This window comes from Pangasianodon hypophthalmus, chromosome 4 (assembly GCF_027358585.1).
Source record: "Pangasianodon hypophthalmus isolate fPanHyp1 chromosome 4, fPanHyp1.pri, whole genome shotgun sequence".
Lineage (NCBI taxonomy): Eukaryota > Metazoa > Chordata > Actinopteri > Siluriformes > Pangasiidae > Pangasianodon > Pangasianodon hypophthalmus.
The window spans coordinates 15,638,390-15,661,867 of NC_069713.1; the positions used below are offsets into that span (position 1 = coordinate 15,638,390).

The 23,478-nt window shown below is 39.2% G+C and overlaps 1 protein-coding gene across 2 annotated transcripts in view; it reads left to right on the plus strand.

Annotated features, from left to right (window-relative positions):
- Nucleotides 1–23,478, plus strand: part of arap2 (ArfGAP with RhoGAP domain, ankyrin repeat and PH domain 2) — a 79,450-nt gene that overhangs the window by 52,166 nt on the left and 3,806 nt on the right. For both annotated transcript variants that reach the window (XM_053233666.1, XM_026936678.3), the window contains exons 16-31: nt 925–1,069; nt 1,450–1,552; nt 3,217–3,415; nt 6,986–7,049; nt 7,183–7,346; nt 7,440–7,652; nt 9,424–9,529; nt 10,133–10,280; nt 11,946–12,014; nt 14,996–15,070; nt 15,789–15,906; nt 17,672–17,800; nt 18,416–18,552; nt 20,395–20,477; nt 22,097–22,132; nt 22,299–22,362. In XM_053233666.1, coding sequence (XP_053089641.1) covers nt 925–1,069; nt 1,450–1,552; nt 3,217–3,415; nt 6,986–7,049; nt 7,183–7,346; nt 7,440–7,652; nt 9,424–9,529; nt 10,133–10,280; nt 11,946–12,014; nt 14,996–15,070; nt 15,789–15,906; nt 17,672–17,800; nt 18,416–18,552; nt 20,395–20,477; nt 22,097–22,132; nt 22,299–22,362 — 1,853 coding nt within the window. The remainder of the gene's footprint in view (nt 1–924; nt 1,070–1,449; nt 1,553–3,216; nt 3,416–6,985; nt 7,050–7,182; nt 7,347–7,439; nt 7,653–9,423; nt 9,530–10,132; nt 10,281–11,945; nt 12,015–14,995; nt 15,071–15,788; nt 15,907–17,671; nt 17,801–18,415; nt 18,553–20,394; nt 20,478–22,096; nt 22,133–22,298; nt 22,363–23,478) is intronic.

The following is a 23,478-nucleotide window of genomic DNA, read 5'->3' on the forward strand; positions in this document are numbered from 1 at the left end:
ATCATCCTTCAAGAGAACCAAAAAGTGGGTGTTCTATGACACGGTCGCAAACAAAAGGGCCTTAATTCATAAAGTCCACATAAATCTATGAAATTGTGGATACATTTTTTTTAATGGCCTATAGTACACTGCTACCTGTATTTCTCATATTTTAACAGCATTATTACAATATAATGGCTGACTCCATATCTTAAAATGCATCACCAGTTCTATCAGTTACACTTAAAATATTACTGTAACCTAAGCATTAGGATTTTACTATCCAAAGTCACCAGTGTAGCAAAGATTTTGAAGAAAAGAAACAATTTTCTACACGTTATTACAGACAGATTCTGAGGCCTTTTGAGCTTCATGTCACAGCAGAATGCACCACTGACACTCCCACATTTCAGGATAACAACTGTAGGGTGCATAGGGTCACATCTGTGTGTGACTTATTAGACAAGCACAATGGAACACTGGGACACTTTGACTGACCTGCAAAATCACCAGACCTCAGTTCCATAGAAAAAGTGTGGGATTATTTGGAACCGCAGGCGTAACTCTGAAATAGACACAAACATGAACTCTAGTTCAATTGCACAACCAGACAGTGGAAGTGTGGGCTAAAATTGACAGGAACACTTTGGTGGCTTCCTTACCTGACAGGAGTGGTGCTGTTTTTAAGGTGAGGGGAGGAGTAGCCAAGGAAAGAAATTAACTACTAATATTTTGCCAGGGAAGAAATGAAATGAATTTAAAGAAATGAATTTGCATGATAGTTTCGGCCTAGGCTACTTAAGGGCCATAAACTAACTTCCTGTTCTGTGATGTTGTCCTAGAGAACCTTTTAAGATTGTAACTTTACAAACATCTAACATAATTACTAGTGTTACCATTACGAACTGTTTAGTCTCCTACAAAGATGGTGTCTTTATGTCGCAGACCTGGCTCAACGCTGGTGCACGCTAGAAGGTGGCTACCTGAGTTACTACGATGGTGAAAAGAGCGCCACGCCGATAGGAAGAGTGGGTATCAGTGAGATGGTGAGCCTGGCCATCAACAACACGGAGACCATGACGGGAGCAGGGTATGATCCTCCACTTCTCTGCACTTGATCTTGCTTTGCCTTCCTTTTCAGCCCCCTTTCTCTCCCTCTCCTCATCTCTTTCTCCAGCTCTCCATCTATTTCACTGAATCAGTTTGTAGCGTTTGACACTTTTGTGTGGGTCACAAAAACACTAACACTCATACACACAAGCATTTCAGTAAAAATATTCTAACAACATCATGGTGCGTAGACCACCCTCTAGATAGTATTAGACTGTGACCTTTGACCTCTGACCATCCTCTGGTGTTCTAATACCAGTGGTAAGAGCAGCAGACAAACTGAGATTAATAGCCAGGCACTTTCCTTTCACAGCTGTGTGTGTGTGTGGGGGTTGTAATCCAACTTTCTTTCCCCCTCAGGGCAGTGTTCACCTTTGAGATCTACCTGGAGTCTGAGAAAATGCTCTTGTTTGGCGCACAGACATCTGACGCACAAAGAGCCTGGGTCCATGCCATCACCAAGGTCTCTCTCTCTCTCTCTCTCTCTCTCTCTCTCTCTCACACACACACACACACACACACACACACACACACACACACACACAGGTCTGTGTGTGTGTGTGTGTGTGTGTGTGTGTGTGTGTGTGTATTTTACTATTCTTGTGAGGACCTTCCATTGGCATAATTATTAATGCAGATAATTAATGCAACGCCTACACCTAAATCTAATCCTAACCTTAAGCTCAGTAATCAAAAAGGAAATATTTTGGCTTTTTAAAAATTTATTTATTTTATTTATTTATTTATTTTTAGCTTTAAATAAAACTTGCATTTTTTTTTTTAAATAACAGTTTTCCTTTTCCGCAAATGTCCCAAAAGGGTTCTTCCTACCTTCCCCTACACACATGCAAATTTCACGCCCTATAAATGGATACATAGAAAAGTTGTATTTTGAAAATTTGCACCTTGGAGTAATCATCCATGTGGTGTATCTACAGTGTGTGCAGCTGGGGGTTAAACAGACTGTTTACACCATAATGCCCTCAGACCAAAATACACTGAAGTGAGGGAATGATTCATTAGTCGACACAAGATTAGAATTCACGAGCCCATGTTTTATGAGAAGTAGATGATTTGGACAGTCACACTCATACAACCAAACCCAGGAGATTTAATCCGGGCTTGCTATGTGCAAATTTGACATGATTTAGACAATATTTTCCTGTTGTCGACAAATCTTTGGCTAAAAAGATCTGTTCCTCTGAGCTGTCACAGGTCATGAGTGAATTCTGATATAAGTTAAAATTTAATTGGGTAGTGTGAACAGTATTGCAATCCAGTATGCATAGAAGCCTAGTGTAACCTACTGCTCCCTTTTATGCAATAGCAGCATCAGTTAAAGCTGAACTGTGACTTTTCCGTCAACAGTGTGGAGGTGTTGCTTATGATGTACACAGCATGCAAAAATTGTCAAGTTCGATTGACACAGAAAAATGTCATATATGAGTAGAAAAATGCATTTAGTCAACATAGTCTGTATCTCTTCATGGCTTAAAATAATATTTTACCCCAACATAAATTCTCTGCACTTTCAGAGAGATCCGGCCATCATCCAGTCGTCACCATTTTTTTGCATGGTAACTGTGTGTGATAAAAAGCACATGCTCCAACCTTGAAAACATCATTTTGCTTTTCTTTTTGTCTAGACAAAGCAGCAGCTGGAGTCCCATAATAATTTGTGTGCATGTACGTGAAAGAGAAAGGTGTTATTCTTTGTCTCTGTGTTTCCATGTGACTGATGTAGAGAAGTGTCAGTGCCTATGTGGGAAGAGTTTTCTGACGTTGTGGCTTCAGCTGTTAAAAGTTCGTCTGTGTCCTCCCACTCAGACCGAAACTTCCTAAAGTAATGGAACTCAGGGGTTAACTAGAGTTCCTCTCTGCTGGAAAATATCTGCCTTGCAATTTATGTCCTCTTCACTGTGTCTGGCTGTGTAATGAACTTCAGAGCAGTTATTTTATCTGTCCATCATATTCTGTCAGAAGGATGGTTATTACTTGGTATCTCTTGCTCACTTTCCTGTCTTGTTCCCTCTCTCGCTCTCTCTCTCTCTCTCTCTCTCTCTCTCTCTCTCTCTCTCTCTCTCTCTCTCTCTCCCTTTCTATCTCTCCTTCTCTCCCTGTCTCCAGTGTTTGGACCCTGAGAGGGCGCACTCTTTGCTGAAGAAGGACTGTGAGCTGATTGGTCGTTTGTACTATAAGGAGGGTCATGACTTTTATCATTGGAGACAAGGATGGTTCTCTTTAGTCGGCTCTGAACTGTTCCTTCATCCTGAAGACGAGCACACAAACGAGGTGGTTCTACAACTCAAACGCCTGCAGGAACTTAGTAAGAACACACAAACACACATGAACACCAAAGTGAAATGAAGAACAGTATTTGCTGTTGTGCCAACCATCCACTGTATTATGTACACCTGCCACCTCTTTATTCATACAATTGTCCAGTGAGCCAATTATTTGGCAGCAGTGCATAAAATCATGCAGATACAAGTCAAGAACTTCAGTTAATATTCACATTAAATTCCAGTATGGGGGAAAAATGTGATCTCAGTGACTTGGGCAGGCTTTTTTGAATATTTCAGAAACTGCTGATCATCTGCGATTTTAACACAACTGTCTCTAGAGTTTAGAGTGCAAAAAACATCCAATGAGTCGAAGTTCTGCCAGCGGTAATTCCTTGTTGACGAGAGCTGTCACAGGCGAATCTTTGGCTAAGATTACAGGAAGACTATGGTAAATGAAATAACTACTTTTTACAACCATGCTAAGCAGAAAAGCATCTCAGAATGCACAACATGTCACCAGCAGCAGATCATCACATCGGGGTCCACTCCTGTCAGCAAAGAACAGGAATCTGATGCTAGAGTGGGCATTATATGAATGGCCATCCAACTCTATATACATAGTCTAATAATCATGTTGTCAGGAGTCAATTTTCCAAACCATTTCACTGTAGTTACATACTCAGGACTTGCAGCTGTCTGAGTATTGCTTTCCTCAATTGCTTTTCTCATTGGCATTCCTTCTGCGAGCCACTTTGACTCTGATCCCACGTTCTCTCTGAAATGTTTCCTTCTCGGCCAGTCATGCTTCACGCTGACATTCTTAACAGGTTTTTAACTTGATATGTACTTTGTAGCTGAAGACAAAAATTTAAAGCATTGTAAATCAATTATGCTACAACTGTGTAGCATAATTAAGGGCAATACACAAACACTGTGCATCAAAACTTTTAAAATGTTGATGAGCATTTTCGATGTTGGTTTGCATTATTGAAGACAATATGTTTTTTTTTTTTTTTTTTTTCCCCAACAACCTTCATTAACTCTTTTATCAGCTATAACTGCTGCCAGCACTTTCTTTATACAGTCAGTTTTTTCTGGCATGGCTCACTACTCTGCAGGGCTTAGAGGTTTGTGGAGTTGGTTGGACCCCTCATGTGAATCTTTCATATTGTTTTATGGTCAGGACACCTGAGAAAGGGAGTGAGGTATTGAAAAACTGATTATGTATGTGTTATAAACTATATATTCATGTAATCCAGTTAAGGTGTAACCATGTGTCTGGTATATTAAGCCCTTGTACTTGTGGTAGGATTGTGAGGATGCCACATCGGTTATATCACCTTGGAAATGGAGTGTTATCAAATAATACACACACGTCCATTTGGTCTCTGATCTCTTTGGGTCTGGAACAGGGACCCTGGAGGGCTGAAGCTCTGTGACACAGGATTAGAGCACCGACATAGCAAAGCTTTGTGGCTGACCTGAGCTTTCTTTGCCCCTGTAACATCTCCTTTTAAAAACCAGACTGTGGTTAGCATTGGCACGGCCAGTGATACGTGGGCTGGAAGCTGCTCATGTAAGCTGTTAAAAAGACCTTGTTCATTTCCATTTAGTTGCATCACAACTTTCTGGTTTAGTTAATCTTATACTCCAGTGTACACTGGAGTGATATTTAAGTGGTAGGCAGGGACTTGTATCACTCCTTGTTATGGGGTTTTGTGCTTGGCAGCATTGCTTGAACTCAGATTCTAGGTAGAGAGTAGCTTTAAGCATGACTGTGTGTCACATTTTTCCAACTTACTGACTATTCATATCTTATCACCATGAAAAATAACAGTAGCATTACAGTTTTGGACATTAAATTGTCATGGTATTATTACATATTTTGAACTGTCTACTCCTGGCTTGCCTTGTTTACTTTTGGCTATCTGAGGTAGTGGATAACTGTGACCCAGTTAAACAAGGCAGTAAGAATTATGACCTAAAACCCACCAGACCCAATACTTAACTGATGTATAAGCTGGGACTTACAGTGTTAAATGGCCCATATTTCAGTGTCAGGATGAAGAACTCAGGTGGGTTGTTGGCAGTTCGGGCGTTTCTTTCTTTTTTTTTTTTTTTCTTTCTTTTTTTTTTTTTTTTTAAGAAACCAAAAGCTGATTTGAAACTGAAGGACAGAGGGATCCTGGGGCTAGACTTGTGAGTCAGTGGAACTCTCTTTGAATTTTAACTGCTGGAACAGTCGTCCTTAGAGCAGCATAAAAGTAACGCTCATGGGGAACCGACTCCAACTGGCTGAAACCGAGCAAGCTGAGGTGCTGTGTCTGAAAATGAGCTGGACGACCCACTGGCAGTCCTGTAACGACCTGGGTTTTATATGGAGCGCAGGCTTACTGTCTTTGTATCCTGTCTAAAGAATCTGTAAAACATTGCTTCTAACAAAAACTAACAAATATCTACCACTTGACCCTCAGTTCTGTCCTTGAGAATACTTATAAAAATGCAGTCATTGTTCTTATCTTCAACTGAGTCTAAAGTTCATTTAATAAAATTGGAAAAAGTCTCTAATTATTTTTTTGTAGTTAGGAAACGCACATCTAATGATCAGTATTATTTTGATGTTCTACTAATCATTATTACGATGGAAGATTCTGCATTGACTTCTGTTGTTACCTTGAACCTTACCCAACTGACAAACTGCAGATTACAATAAAGATTTCCTCCAGTTCTAATATTAATTACTGCACAATTGGACCTATTTTTGCATGAACAAATTTTACCCCAGGCATAATTTGCTGTAAAGGTTCAAGGGAGTAGGGCAGGATGGAGAGATTGTTATTTTTAATTAATTATTGCGAGTGTTTGTCATTTCCAGATAACAGTACTTAATAAGGGTTATGTGTTTAACATTTTTAAAACTTACATTCAGTGAAAGCTGTAAACAAAATTGTCTGCTCTTGAAAGATGGCTGGAGTTAATTAATGTACCTTGTTTTTGCCTCTCTCATGTTCCCATGTTTCATTTCTTTCAAAGCTATATTACTAAAGCCAGGGGAATACAATAGGCATAGATTCCCCCCCCTTTTTTTTTTTCTTTAAATAAAAGTTTCTTGTTTCAGACCTCAAATGCAGTAGAGCCAATATATTTAGTATCCGTTGCATACTGTATATAGAGGCTTTGTCTTGCGGTAGAAGATAGGGAAAGAGAGAGAGTGTGGGCTGGGAAGAAAGCAGTGATATTTAGAAAAAGAAGAAGCCAGAGATGAAGAGATTTAATCTGTCATAAGGCGTGCACTCAGGTGTTGAAGGGGGTTGTTCAGTAAATAGGCCAGGGCATTGCGGGGTGTTTGTACGCGTTTGATGAGAATGGTCAGACAGCGTTAGACAGCTTTCTCCTGCACATGCTGGGAGAAATAATGACCAGCGACACTGAGCTTTCTGCCCCACTTGCTTCAAACAGGAGTTTTACTCTCAGCCAAATGCAAAACAGTAACAATATGCACCATGTCTCCCAAAGAGACTCAACATTTGCCTAAAGTATTGGACTGGTTTTGTACATTATTTCCTCTTGTTTTATCTTTACCCTTTCAATTTTTGTTGTTGTGTTTATAGCTGTCTCCACTCATTCGGAAGGAGATGAGAGGATTCAGGTTCTGCTCATGGTTGAGAGTGGCAGGTAATCTCTTTTATTGCTGAAATGCTATTGAACTTGAACCATGCTTTTTTTGTTGAATCTCTTCTTTAGTTGATAATGACACTTGATTGGACTTGTGAACCATCATGCATTTCTGTGTGTATATGTGGTGCAGGACAATCTACATTCATGGCTTCACTAAACAGGACTTCACGTTATGGCACTCTGCCATCCAATTAGCTGCTGGCAGAGACGGCAGAGCACTAAGCAATCAACAGCTGACCAAAAATGACATCCCTATTATCATTGACAGCTGTATTGCCTTCGTCACGCAATACGGTAAATTATATTTGATCTCTCAGTGTATTTTTTAATTTTTTTAGTATGTTATCTTTTTTCAAACCTAACTTTTACATTGACCTTTGACCCCAGGTTTGTGTCATCAGGGCATCTATCAGAAGAACGGTGACCCAAAGCGTGTGGCCCAGCTGCTGGAGGAGTTCACCAGAGACGCACGAAATGTTAAGCTTCGAGTTCAGGAACATCAATTAGAAGATGTAACAGATGTACTCAAAGGTTTCCTGTCCAATTGTGAGGATGCCTTATTAGCCAAAGAGCTCTACCCTTACTGGATTTCTGCCCTCGGTTAGTATTCGTATTGAAACAAATATAGAAATATTTTGTTGCTTTACCTACAGTACTGTGCAAAAGTCTTAGACACCCTATTTTTTTTTTTTAGATTTTTATTTTATGACTTCTACATTATTGATTCAGTACAAAAAATTTTTAGATTTCCAAACTTTAGTTTTCCAGCACAAAATTAAATGTTACAGAAAAATGTTTGTATGTCAGTAAAGAAAGCAGCATATTAAATAAGAGCCCACTTTTCAGACAAAAAAACATAATGAAGGCTGCTAAGTTTTGCTGCAAAAGTAAGAAGCAAGAGCGACAGTCAAAGTCTTCAGAAGAACTGGGGCTGGTTCTGCAAGATGCTCAGTAAAACTTATAAAACTATAAAGCTCATTTCCTTATAAAACTGCTCAAATTGTACCTGAGACTACTATTTTTTTTTAAAGTGAAGGATTGTCACCCCAAATATTGACTTTGTTTCATTTATTACTGTTTACTGCTCTTTATAGTATTTTTTTAAATGTAGAAACATTTAATTTCATCATTTTTTGCATGTGCCTAAGACTTTTGCACAGTACTATAAATGTTTTGGGAATATTATAGTTTACAGAAATGTGTATGTTTCTGTGAACTTAATAGCAAATACAATGTTGTAGGCACCAGGAAACATTCCTAGGTGCCTTACTGCCATATTAACTTTTTGATTAACTGTTTGTTAGTTATTTATTGATTGTTCCCCATTTTCTCCTAATTTGGTCATCAACCAACCCTTACCCACCAGCCAGCTCTCCCCTATCATGCGAAAGCCACCAGGTAGGGAAGGTAAAGGCTAACAGGTGTTTCCTCCAAGAAACATGAAGCCAGGAACGTAACATACTTACAGGAAAGGGCTATCTGCCGCTTTCTGCATTCATGAGTTCACAGATGCCCATGATTGGCTAGTGTCACTGAGATTCAGACAGAGTATGCCGTCCCACCTACCCAGAGAACATAGCCAGTTTTGCTCCTTGGCTCCTGGCCATGGATGGCTGTGGTGCTCGCTAGATAGGACAGACTCTGTTCTGTTGTGCCATAATATTTCTGATCAATTTCCAAATTAAATATACATATATAAAATATAAATTATGACAAATTAAATATACCAGTTAAATATTTGGATAATGTCTTTGTAGAGGGACGATTACACTGGAGTGACTGAAGTGTGCTAAAGCCCAGTAATGGGTCAGTGATACAAACATACATTGTTCCCACAGAAAATATTTTACCAAATGAAGTGTTTGCTAGTCACAAGTGCCCTCTTCACCAAAGTTGGAATGATTTCATCTAGGCTGAAATGACTGTATGACACTCATACATTCACAGCAGTGTGGGAAAAACCCCTATCATCTGAATCATGATACAGATAAATATTCCAGATGGCTTTTGGTTTCCTAGCTGTACTGCAGCGTATTTGTCTTTATTGTTAATAGTTTTATTTACTGTAACAACACATTACTCTTTAATGCGAAGAAGATAGTTTGTGTTCACATGAAAAAATGTGAAAAAAAAAATCCACAAAAAGTTTCTGGTGCTCTTTTCACTTTACCCAAGTACATGTAATATCAGATGCTGTGAAACATGTATGCCAGCAGTTTTCTCCTACTTTTGCTTGAGTCATTGCCCAGCAGTCTTTACTTGTACTCAAGTATCACTGCTCAGTCCTTTATATAGCACTGTTATATAACTTATGGAACAGTTACGTGCAGCACTGGCTGATGCATTTTCTAACTGTCATGCTTTGTTTCAGATGAAGTGAGTGAGAAGGACAGGGTTGAGAAGTACTCCACCTATATTCAGAATTTACCCAAGATCAACAGATCAACTCTGGCGGCACTACTGCAGCATCTGTACAGGTACACACACACACACGCATAAACACGCACACACACTCAAAACTTCCACTTACCTTCGTTGTTTTCTGTGGAGCTTGTTTGAACAAAGTTTCTGAGTCACCACCAACTCTAGGCATTATAAACATAAACTTTATGGTTTTTCTGATTTGCTAGCTGCTTTGAAGTCTGCTTTACAAGCTCTCAGAAAATGCTTTCCTATAAAACCTCAGTGGGCTTGTCAGACTGTGAGAAATATTCAGAAATGACTTTAATTGTTTGGTGAGAGCTTAATTGGCCCTCTTGGCAGATTTGGATAGTGGACTAATGTTTCCCCAATGATGATATATACTTATTGTTTTGTTTTCTTCAAAACTGACATAATTCATTGTTTGCACCTGGCTGTTTGGTGTGTTTGTGTTCGATGATGTGTGTATTTCTATTTGTGTATGTGTGTTTATGTCTTTCAGTAAAAATCTTCATATGTGAAACTGTATGTTTTCTTCAGTGAATGTATTCATTTATGCACATGTGTAGATTCTTATGATTGGCACATGTGAAGGTTAGGTTTTTCTTTCAGTATAAATGTATGTGCTTGATATATGTTGTGTGTGTGTTTTCGACCAGGATTCAGAGCTGCTCTCACATAAACCAGATGAAAACTCAGAGTCTGGCATGTGTTTTCTCATCCTGCCTTTTCCAGACGGGAGGACATGCACCTCAAGAGACGTGTGTTGTGGAAGATCTCATCAACAACTACATTCAGCTCTTCTCTGTTAGTGTCCTGCTCAAAGCAACACATCATATTACTCACCTTCATCCACACCCCTGTGGAGACTACAAGTCAGGCTAAAATCTGGTCTGTTGATGATTTTAAAGTGTTTGGGTCATGTTTGGAGATCACAGGGCTATACAGACCAAGAATATTGCTATACAGCAAGGTGAAATTCATCCTGCGCTAATTTAAAAAGAAAATCTTTACAGTCGTGGTCCTTTTTTTTAAAAAAGATTTTCAATTGTGAAGTCTCACTGTTTAGTTTGTGCAGTATCAAACAACATTTCACATCTGCCCAAGTTGTCTCCTCAAGCTTAGTCATGCGAAAAGCAAAGCAGGCTAATTAGGAAATAAGAGTTTGATGTCCATGCTTGTACAGATAACAAAATAAAGAGGCCTCAAGAAAAAAATTAAGTGACACTGAAGTCTGGGATAGTGAGTCATAGCCACATCAAGAATCTTCCCAGCCTCCCAAGTAAGACAACAAGTCATTAATAATAAAACGATTAACAAGAAGAACATTAGCATTAAATCTTAAAGATATAATTGTGTAGCTCTGGGATTTACTGTGCCTAAATTATGGACATTTCATTATTATCTCATTGTTTCAGGAGTTGAGAATTTATCTGCCAACAACCTGTACGTGAAAATAATTTTTTCTCATTTCTGCTGTTAGTCAGTTATCTGATGAGCATTAAATGTAAATCTTTTACATTTGCTCTATTCCTTTCATATAGGTGTGTGTGTGTAAGTCTTAAAAAAATGAAAGTAGGTCTTCTTTTACATATCAGTAAAACTTCCTTAATACTCCTACTTTCACAATTAAATGCCTAGATACTGTTTCTGATTAGTGGATATTCACAAGAGATGAAAAGATGGCCACAATGACCCACTTTCTCCAATTAGCACTAAGGGCCTAAACAAGATAGTAGCAGAATTGACAGTTGTCTTTGACCGTACAGCATTAGAACTGACCTCATGTAGAAGGAGGAGCCATGCACGAGGTTGTCCTTTAGCACATTCTAGACCACAGGTTCCTAACCCTGGTCCTGGAGTACTTCGTGTTCTGCACATTTTAGTGTTTTCATGCTATAACCTCAACCAACAGAATGGCTGTTAGTTAGCTGATTAGGTGTGTTGGGAGCAGGGAGAAGGCTAAAATGTGCAGAAGAGTGACTACTTCAGGACCAGAGTATCAGCCTAGGAGCAAGAACAATTAGAACTCACCCAGTGCTCTTTGTTAGTTTTGAATATCACCACAAATTCTGCAGTGCTAGTCGATAGAGAATGGGATTGTTTTTCTGTTGTGCATGAACTTGAATGTATAAAGGGATTTGAAGTGCTATGCAGTGCTAAATCCCCTCGGCTTAACTGTATCTCACTCTGTTTTCCTGCACATGCTGCATTCATTCTCCATCAGTGCGAGATATGAGCTTTTTGCATGACCAATAAGCATCTAAGTGAAATAAAGACTGTCCCATCAAGTGAATATGCACACTCCAGTAGAACACTGGAGGAAAGCCTATTAAAATCTCTGTTATGCTGAAGGGTGTGACAAATTATTTTTTTTTGTAGATGATGATAAGAATAAGAATAATGAGAATGTTTTTGGTGCACGGTGCTCTATTTAAGCTGTTGCCTATCTGTGTTTCCTCATTAAACCAGGTCAGTGAGGAGCAAGTCAGACAAATGGAGAAGGAGAACCGCTGTATCACAAGGTGGAAGGACACTACAGTAAGGTTCCCCTTTTAACCTCATAGTGTGTTGGTGACATAGGGAAGTTATGTTTTTTTTTTTAATTACTATAGACTGCCCTTCAAAAGTTTGGGGCCACCTTGCACTTTTTTTTATTTTCTCAGTAATGTTTGATTTTGAATGACCCCAAACACACCTAAAAGCTGAGCGAAAGATATTTGTAGAGGAGATGAGCCAGTGCTGTCTGTAATGGAATGGCCTGCCCAGTCACCCGACCTTAACTCATTCGAACTGCTCTGGGGAAAATGGATTGAAACGTTCAAGAGGGGTGTCTAGCCAGCTCCACATGATGTCTGGTGGTGCAGTTTTCTATCCAGGATTTAAGTTTAGTGTTCCTTTTGTGTCTTTGTATGTGTGCATTTTGTGTCTGTTGTACAGTTCTCACCTTTTGTGACAAGTATGCTGACAAAGAACACTCGGCACAAAGTTGTTTATTCTGCGGTCTGCAACTCCAAAAGCCTACACGCCGAAGAGCTACAGACCGCAGCCTTCTTTTAATAGTCATCACACCTCAGTGAAAATGATGTGTTGATGTTGGCTTAATGTTACAGAAACTCTTCAAAGTGGTGTTTGTACCTTTGACCTATGTATAAGATACATCAGTTCCAATACATACTTGGAATACATTGCATCTCCAGCATAATAGTTATTCATAGACATGTCACATCAAACACTCTTCAACATTTATTAGCTTTTGCACTTTCATATCAGTGTTGTCTTGCATTTGGCTTGGACTGAACCTTTGTCTTTACCATTCACATTACCATTGTGCTGTTGGAACTGGAAATGCAGTGTTTTTCAGTGAGACAGTGACAGAAAGCTCTGCTTCTGCCAAACACAACACACTACTACTGCCAGTAGCTGATCTTACATCATCTTTAGGCACATAATGCAAGCGGTCACATGCAAATGGGTTGAAAAAACTTTTCTACTGGACCATATATATATATATATATATATATATGTGTGTGTGTGTGTGTGTGTGTGTGTGTGTGTGTGTGTGTGTGTGTGTGTGTGTGTATGCACACACAAAGGCCAAAGACAAAGGCTAGAGCATGTAAAAGACCTCAGAGACAGGACTACAAGGAATGAAGCATAAACCCAAGTTGGTTTAAAAAAAAAAAAGCTGTAGATAAATTAACACAGTGCATTCTCCTCTCCTTTCCTCATCCATGATTGCATGGTCACACCTAATAAAATGCTGCTGTATCCCATCAAATCCCTACAGCAATGCTTACATGATTTTTACTGTCCTGTCCTGCAGCTTATCGTAGTCATTACTTCCTTATTCTTTACTGCAATAGTTTTTTTACCATCAATATGTGAACACAGCACAACACTTCATACTTGCCTGGCAGCAAGACAGAACAATTTTCTCAGATCACCTGAAATTAATCTTCCACTGTTGGCCAGGTCCAAAAAGTTGTTTATTTAATTGATTTTATTTTTCATTTGAGTGGAGACAAGAACGCCCATGTTGGGAGTGTATCCATGCAGAATAGAAGGTTATCTATTTGAAGGGTCACTTCTGTTACTGTCCCCTCAAGTCATGGGGAAAATTGGGAACCTGCTAAGACAAATGAAGAGAGGAAAATGTTGTGGAATGGTGGAAGGAGGGAGCAGAGAAGAAGGCTTTTGAGAGTTTTACTGAAGTGTGTTTAGGCATGTTATGAGGACTTCTGTGCCGTACTGTTTGTGTGTATTATGTGTAGAACTGTTTATTTCCTTTTTTTCATTTACTCTATGGTACATATTGAGAAATGCATAAAGCACCAGAATTTTCAATACGCTAGACTTCTGCTTGCTCCTGTAAAGGCGTACTGTTAAATGATGTGTGACTCCAGCTGTAGATCATTTGGATTCACTCACTCTCTAACACACACACACACACACACACACACACACACACACAGAGAAAGAGAAAGAGAGAGAGAGACGGCAGTATGAGCTGAATGCAGCCTTGATTACTCTTTGTTAGGTTCATAATAGCAGCAGTTGCATAGCATGTGGAGTTCTTTAGTAAATGTGCATAATTTAACTTTTTCTTCTTTCTTTGTTTGTTTCTTTCTCATACTGTTATAACAGATCAGAGATCTTGATCTTTCTCAGAAAATAGGACGTAAAAACTGAAGGAAAGAAAAATAAAAATCTGCAATTATCTTTTATATAGTTTTGCAGTGTAATTTGTAATTTGAGTGGTGGGTACATTTGGGTGGACTGTCATAGTAACAGACCTGCCAAAGCAGGCAACAATTATTGTTTCTTTACTGCTGCTTGTTTAATCATTGATGTATATAATTTCATTTTTAATGGGGAATGAGTAAGAAAAAAGATGAGAGCGAGAGAGAGAGGGGAAGAGATGAAAAGCTTTCTGATGGTGTCTGCAGTGTTCAGTTGTTTGGTTTTAATACTGGATCAGGGGGGAAAAAGTTCAGTTCTTCAGTCTGAGAATTCTTGCTGATGTCCATGACTCAGCTCTCAGTTTTCCCTATGGGGCCTAAAGTAACACTATGTTATATGTTCTATTAAAGTTTCATTAAATATTAAGGAAAAAATATTGCAGGAAAAAATAAGGGGAGGTGAAGATTCGTGGCAGGCTGGAAGGCTGGAATTTGCAGGTTACTTCTTATTTCAGTGTCATAACAAATGTGTCCACTATGTGAGCACTCCACAGCATGGGACTGGACTATAAAAAATGCTCATTAATTCTTTATTTAATACATCTGAATGCCCCAAAGATACACTATAAAGTTGTTGTTGTAGTGAACTGTGTTCTGTATTGTGTATAATAGTTTTCAAATATTTTGGGACTGTTTTTATGGCAAAGATAACACCTTGCCTAGTAGAATGAACCTTATAATCTGTTATTCATAAAGGATTAAGCTTTTTATTTTTATTTTATATGAATTTTGTTCTGTCAGATTTCACATCTTTGAGTGAAAGTAATTGTGTGTCTACAGTTCTCTCCAGCAGGTGACCTGATCTTTGAGGTTTACTTGGAAAAGAAAGAGCCAGAAAACTGCTGTTTAATCAAGGTGCGTGTGTGTGTGTGTGTGTGTGTGTTAAGCCACAAACCAATGAAGGGTAATGAAAGAAGTCACTCATTTAATTGTGTGAGTAATTTTGTTTTATCTGTAGCAGAGGAAATTTGCAAGTAATGGACTTATGGAGATTCAGTAAACTGTGTGTGTGTGTGTGGACAGGGAACATGTTTTTATATTTTGGTTGGGACATTTGCCTAGCTATCTATCTATCTATCTATCTATCTTCAGTAACTTCATGGTTAGGGTCAAGGTGGATCCATAGCCTATCCTGGGAACAGCGGGCATGAGGTGGGAATACACCCTGGATGGGATGCCAGTCCATCACAGAGCACCATGCATACACACGATTTAACATAGCCAATCCACCTACATGTCCTTGGGAGGTAGGAGAAAGACAGAGAACTTGGAGGAAACCCACATGGACATGAGGAAAACATGCAAAACTCCACACAGACAGGATCTCAGGATGGAACCGGGGACTCTGGAACTGTGAGGTGGCAATGCTACCCACTGTACCACTGTACACAAAAAAATAAAAATAAAAAAAATAAAAATGTGAATGTTGAGGTTTAGGTGTAGGCATAGCGAGAATAGTTATTGTGTGTGTGTGTGATGTAGCAGTTTCCATTCTGTTCAATGCAGTTAAGATGGTAAATATATAATGAGACAGATGATGATGATGATGATGACTCTCATTCTGTGTTGTCAGGTCTCTCCCTCCATGTGCGCTGATGAACTGACTGACACCACTCTGGAGATGAAGGGCATACAGACAGGCCAGCATGACCTCTGGACCACATTTGAGGTCATTGATACTGGAGAACTTGGTATGAAACAGACGAGTACAGCAGCTCCGTTTCTTTTATTAAAGCGAAGGAACATATGTCAGCACTCTGCTGTCTAGCAGCTGTAACGTTGCATGTTACATGAGTACTCAGCCAGTTTATTAGAATAATTTCCTCTTGGTTAAAAAACTATTAACTGGCTCTGATGGGATTGGGGCTGTGGGGGAAAGAGGAGGTTCAGACTTGCCAATAGCATGCACCATGTTACCCCCTTTTGCAAATTAGGACTGGATAATAGATCTATTTTGCACTTGAGTGTGTTTTCTAATCAGGCTCAGATTGGCTGAGGATAATTGCAAATTTGCACTACGTAATTACGTGCACATGGAGGCCAAAAAACCAGCATTTTAATTTGTAATAGATTTTTTTTTGTAATAATGGAATTTGCTGATGACATGTTAGGGTTTGATTTAACTGATGTTAACAAAAAAAAAAACACCACCACACTAAAGGAGATTAATTTTGTGGTAGATTGGAGTTAAATCATGAAAGATACCACCCACTAATATCTGGCCTGAAATTCACACAAAAGTGGAAAACACATCAACAAACCATAAACACAACGGCAAATTCAGAAACATGACAACAAAGCTAAAAACACAGCAGCAAATCATAAAATGCAAACAGCAAATTTGGAAACACATCAACATTAACCTAAAACAGAAAGGCTATCATTTGAATGCTTGATTAAAAAAACAGCATGAATAAAACATCAGACGATTCATTTAGGCTCACATTTTCTCTTACTGTAAACATCCTCTAGCTCTCTGTTTTATCAGACTAACTTGCATTGTAATGAATCACCAGTGTGATGTCCTACACTTTCCATTTTGAGTTAATGCTATGAGTTTTCACATTTGTTGTACTGTTTTTGGTTTTGCTGTTGTGTTTTTTGGTTTGTTCATGCATTTTGCACTTTGGCCACACTTGTGTACACATTTTCACACATGCAAAAAGTATGTGGACATGTGACCATCACACCCATATGTGGGTCTTCACCAAACAATGTTAGAAGCACACAATTGTCAAGGATGTCTTTGTATGCTGTAGTATTGCCATTTCCCTTCACTAGAGCTAAAGGGCTAAGCCCAAACAATGTTCATAAAGACATGGTATGCCAAGGTTGGTGTGGAAGAACTCGAGTGTCCTGCACAGAAACCTCATTGTACCCTTAACTCCAGTCTCATCTTTGGGATGAACTGGAACGCAGACTGTGCACCAGGCCTCCTCGTCTGACATCAGTGCCTGACCTCACTAATTCTCTTGTGGCTGAATGGACAAATCCCCACAGCCATGCTCCAAAATCTAATGGAAAGCCTTCCCAGATGAGTGGAGGTTATTATAGCCGCAAAGTAGAGGCCAACTCCACAGAGGCCATGGTTTTCGTATGGGATGTTCAACATGGTGTGAGGGTTGTGATGGTGTCCACATACTTTTGGCCATATAATGTAAAACTTGCAAGAAACGCAACCTTTTTTGCACTTGGTGATCATGCTGTTTAATGCCACAGTGAAAGATAATAGGTTTACATTTAGATCTTTTTAAAGTGACTTCAAAATAAGGCAGGATAAGATACAAGTACACAAACGAGCATTTGAGGATTATGGGTCTTGCTCAAGGGCTCCACAGTGGCTATGTGGTATTCCCAGGACTTGAGCTTTCAATCTTCCTTTCAGACTCTTGAGCCACTGAGACTCCAATGAGTTTGTCTCACTGTCTCACCCATGTGTATATGTGTGTCTCTCAGAACGCCCATTACACTACAGAGAGAAGATTCTGGAGCAGGTTTTAGAGTGGAGCACGCTGGAGGATCCCGGGTCAGCTTTCCTGCTCATTAAAAAATTTCATGGATCTAAGATGTCCCGTTCCAACTCAGGTAGTGCGTTTTAACCTCTTTTAAACATAAAGGACTGTAGCCACTTTCAGCCGTTTGCTGAGTAAAATGCCAGAGTCTAAATCTTTTCCCCAAGTTTTATCTTCCACCATAGTAAGACATCATTTCTGCATACAGCTTTATTACAGGTTCAATTCCTATCAACTTGGGCATCTTTTCTACCATTTAACATCATGTTCTGAACTACACAATCCAGTTTCTTCTCTTGCTATTAAGTGAAACTCTTCATTACATTAAAGCCAGGCTCATTTAGTGGTTGCTTTTGGCTGTCCTTCAGCTATTCCTAACATTAATAATAACACTCAGAAACACACGTACACCTTGTTCTTTAATAGTCTATGTGAATGTAATGTACAGCGTTTTACACACAGAGCAATAACAATTTAATAAACAATATTATTTAGTTGTTTTACTGGCTGATTTCTAATGCTAGCATGGTTGACAGCGCTATTAGCACAGTAGGCAGTTTTGTTTACCAGCTCTATTGTAGTTACAGAATATGATTCATATCACATGAAATATGGTACATATCACTTATCAGAGTTATTTAATGTGCACCTAGGTTTCATTTTGCGTTTGTGTCTGTCTGTCTTTTAGAAGGGCAGAAGGACTTCACTAAAGGAGAGCAGCTCAAGTTTAAAGATGGCTCCTGCAAACTGCTTTCTGGGAACAAGTTTCAGGACAAATACCTTGTACTGCGGGAAAAGAAGCTACTGCTGTATAAAGACGCAAAAGTATAAATTCTTTCTTTCTCCCGCTCTCCCTCCCTCCTGCCCACACTCACTTATTCCCTCCCTCTCTCCCTCTTACTTATTCCCTGCCTCACTCTCTCTGTCTCACTTATTCCCTGCCTCCCTCCCTCCCACCATACTTTCCTCACTCACTCACTCCCCTCCCTCCCTCCCGCAATCACTCACTCATTCACTCCTTTCCTCCCTCCCATGCTCACTCGCTCCCTCTCTCACACACTCACTCACTCATTCCCTCCCTCCCTCCCTCCCACTCACTCACTCACTCACTCACTTCCTCCTTTATTCAATCACCCACTCACCCACCCATTTCCTCCCTCGCTCCCTCCATGCACTCACTCAAATGCTCAGTCACTGATTCACACACTTGATCTGTCTGTTTCTCTTCCGCTCCCTCTCTGACCTACTGACTCGCTCACTTGCTCGTGCTCTCTGTACCTCTGTTTTTTTTCCCCATTTCTGTATGAAGCTTTATTTCTTTCTTTCTTTCTTTCTTTCTTATACGGTGTCCCTGTCTTCCTCTCTCTCTCTCTCTCTCTCTTTTTAATTATCACCTTATTGCACGCTGGATCCAGGCATATAAGGTTGATGGAGTGCTTAGTGCCTGTAGCAGTGTTGCAGTACCTCAGTTTGATCGTGATCACGATCAGCAGCTTCACCCGTTTCCTCTGTTCGCCTGCAGAGTCGCCCCTCTGCCTCTTCTGATTCCCATACATTAGCAGCAGCAGTGTTTGCTGTCCCTAAGATCAGCTAGTGATTAAAAGTAGGATGAATTTAGTTGCTCTGTGCTGGTTGGTTGGCCCACTTGTGGTATGTTGTTAAGTCGGAATGAAACATTCAACCTCTATTTTGAAATGAGGTGCAAAGCTGTGTCTCATTTGCCTGGAATGAACATGGTGATTAAAACAGTTCTACTTTTGTAAATTGTGCTTTGTTTTGTTGTGTGTGATTTTCGCGCCATGCGTATTCTCCCTCTGGGGCACCTACAGCTCGAGCTGACACAAAGACTCGCAGAGAGAGCAATGTTTGTTAATAATTGATATTTGAAAGAAGGAAGTGTATGTGTGTGTGTGGGTGTAGGGAGGCAGGTAAAGACATTTTAAAAGTAGGTTGTTCTCTTCTTAATTAGTATAATATGTCAGAATGTTCTCCTAATTACTGAGTAAAGAAGGTGCAAATCAGCTGTGAAGCAGAAATTTAATTGATATTCTGATGCTTTTGTTTTTCAAGTTTCTTGAGCAAATGAGTGGGCAAAAGGTTTCTGTGTGTGTGAGAGAGTGGAAGTGAGAGAGATCTCATTTTTTTTTATCATTGTGCTCTTCTCTGTCTTGGGTCTGTTGTTCATTAAGTGTGAAATACATACCTTCTGGGCAACATTACAGTGTTGTTGGCATATGCTAGTTTAAACAAGGCCCTTGGGCTTGTTACTGCTGTATATAGGATAGCAGTGTTATTTTCCTCATTTCAAACAAATGAACATGGGTAGATAAAAAAAATATATATATATCATAGATAGCACCGCTAAGTCACTCATGCCCAACTGCAAGTCTGATTAAATTCCAGTACTTGTCACAGTGATGGTTTGGGAAAATATGATGGTGTCATTTTCACTGCCATCTCCTCAAGCAGAGATGATTTTATTTTCTACCAGGTATAATCAACAAAGTAGGCTAGAGCCATATCAAATTATGGACAAATTATATAACGGCACATCAGTGTATGAGAAGTTCATATGGCGCACGAGTGTAGATGTGTTATGAATCACATTTCTGACTTTTTGGGGTCAAATTAGTGTGATGGTAATGTCACATGTAATCCTTTCCTCAGAGTGCTAAACCAGAGAGAGAGGTTCCAGTGGAGTCGGTGAAATGCTACATAGGGATAAGAAAAAAGCTGAAACCAACAAGCAAGTAAGCCTCTTTATTTATGCATTCTTATGAATTATCCTAGTAAACCCCAGTAATAAGTGTTTAGTGGTGATTATTTGACAAATAAACTCGCTGAACTCTAAGAACTGTAATGGTTAAAAAAAAATGTTCTCATATTTAACAGTTTATTTTTATGCAAAATAAATGGGGCTCAAAAGTCAGAGAATTAAACACATTAGTCAAAATTAGTTTTGCCATCCAAAACACAGAATATTTCTGAAAATCTGATTGATTAAGATCGATTCAAAAGAATTTTTGAAGAATTTTTGAACCTCTGTCCTCATTAATATCACTTGGAGTCCGCTGCTGTCTCGGGTGCTTGTGCCAAAGATTTGTTAGTTCACATTTCTGCCCCAGAGGAAAGATTTGTGAGGCTCTCCAAAACCACATTTAAATCTCACAATAGCAGAATTGATCAAATGTAATTGGGTTTTAACACGTACAAATGATCCATTTTGTCCTTTCCTGCTGGGAACACTGCAGCACTAAATTTATTTTATTTTAATCGTTTTATTTTACCCATTATAGTTTTCATGAATTCATCTATGAAGGTTCGCTGATAATGGTGTGTCTGGAATTATAATATGTTTCACATTCATATAGGATGGGAAAAGACAGATGCAACTGAAAGGAGATGGAGAGATTAAAGGGAATATTGATCCAAGGCATATTGAGTGGAGAAAGAGTCAGAGACGGAAAGACAGCTGAACGTGAAAGCCCTGTGTGGTTTCAAACAGCAGTGATTTACAGTTTCACAAGAATAAGGTTGCTAGAAACAAGATAAAAGACTGAATGCTGTGTTAAAGAAGTGTTGTCCGTCAACTAAAAGAAACAACAGAGAACTTCTAAATCAAAATGGCAGTTCAGGTTCACATTTGCCTCAAACCATTTCCTGTGTATTGTTTTTAATTGTGACAGATGTTTAATATCCAGCTATAGGTCTAGGTTTTTTGATAATAAGAGCCACTGGTTAACTCCAGATCATATATTGTTTTATGTTTTGCTTATGAGCTTCAACTTTCGCTCAGTGTTTTAACTTTGTTCATAAATACAAAAATGACTCTTAAAACAAATAGCTTAAGCATTAAAATAGTTAAAATAGTCAAAAGTGGAACTAAGTTGGCATTTTGTGACACCATCTCATACTTGTTCAAAAAGTCAACAAAACATCAACAAGTGAAACAAAGAGCAAGTGCGTAAGATTGTATGATCTGTACTCCCTCCGTGCCCTGTCCGTCGGCTAGAAAGCGCAAAGTGCTTTTATACACAGAATATCACAGCCTTCCTGTACATTTCGAATCCATTAGTATCATATGCTGAAATATTGCCAAAGAGCAAAGAGCATGGAGGCCTTCCTTTAGCCCAAGCTTTTATTCCTCCCACCAGCTCTTTAAACCGCATTTAGGCCGCAGTAAAGGAAGCTAAGCTGAATTTTACGGTTGCTTAGTGCTTAAGCAATCCTCTGGGGGTCAAGTTCTGTGACTGTTGGAAAGAGTTTAGAATAGACTTAAATCGATATGTGGGCCTTAGTGAAATGCTGGGAGGGTAAAGGTTTATGTGTTATTTTCCAACTGTCTTTCTCGCTCTCTGATTCTCAACAGTTGGGGTTTCACAGTTTACACGCAGAAACAGCAATGGTAAGAGGAATTAATTTTGCACTAATTGAACAGTCAATGATGATAAGACAAATTTAGATGCTGTGTTGTATATGTTTTGTATTATATTTATAAAATGCTATTGAATAGCCATACGTTAATACTGTAGATATGAAGTTAATGTCTGATCATGTATTCTCTCATTGAGGTATTTCTGCTGTGAGGGAAAAGATTCACAGCTGGCCTGGGTTACAGCCATTATCAGAAGTAAGGTAAGTGCAATAAAGGACTTCTAAGGAAAATATGTTCACTCTTTTTGCCTCCATGCAGACTTAAGTGACCAAAATCTGGTAATTTTTTCAGTGAAGCAGTTTCCTTTCTGTGAAAAGGGGATAAAAAGGGATTGGTACATGAATAAAGAGAAAGTTTTGAGGTCATTCTCTGGCTGCATAAATCACATTATCCTGAAAAGTCTTTTAGCAGAAATAAGGTCATGTAGACTGCCACAATCGCACAGGCTCCATCACGCTCTTCTCTCCACAGCTGAGTGCAGCTACTGACCAAAGGCCTGACTCAGCTCAGTGTGCATTAATAATAGAAACAGAGGGCACACACTGGCACAGGGGCTAGTGAAGATTTAGACGTTTCCCCTTTCTCTACACTTGTGCTTCTGTCTGGCCTTCCTCAGTTTTCTTAACTTCATTGAAAGTTTTTGTCTTCTTTGTTTCTTTGTTCCAAAGTAGCAATACAGCATTAAAAAATAAAGAACCCTTAATCACCTTCTAGAAAGTGTACAGCAGATTTCTGGTAAAGGAAGGATAGAGGCAGAGAGACAGGGAGAAAAAGACAGAAGGAGGATGAGATGTGCTTAATGATTTTTTTTTTTTTTTTTGCATACTTTTTTAAGCACATCTGTTTTGTGTGTGCTGGAGCAAACCCAGCAGGTAGAGTAATTGATACTCTTAGAGTCTGTCTTACTCTATTTCTCAAACTCACAGTCCCTAAGGTATGGTTCCCATAGCAATAGCAGAGGAACAGTGGATAGCTAAGGGTACAGGTAGATGAGTCCTTCTGTTGCTAAAATGAGGATGAACGTGCCAAGAACAGGATCAGAGGCCACTGAGTCACACAGAAAAGTACGAGCTGTCTCAAGCGGAAGGAGGGCGTGCTGGTCGCGCAGGTAGCGGTGCAAAATGTTCTAGCACATTTGTTCTGACATCATTAAGGTCTTACAGTTGTTGTTGTGTGTTTTTTTTTTTTTCTTTTCCTGAAGAGTGTGTTTAAAGATATAAAAGAGTTTGGAATTTTTGGTAGGTTTAACATTCTCCCACTATAGTCAAGTCCATAAGTATTTGGACAATGACACACCACAATGGATCTGAAAGGAA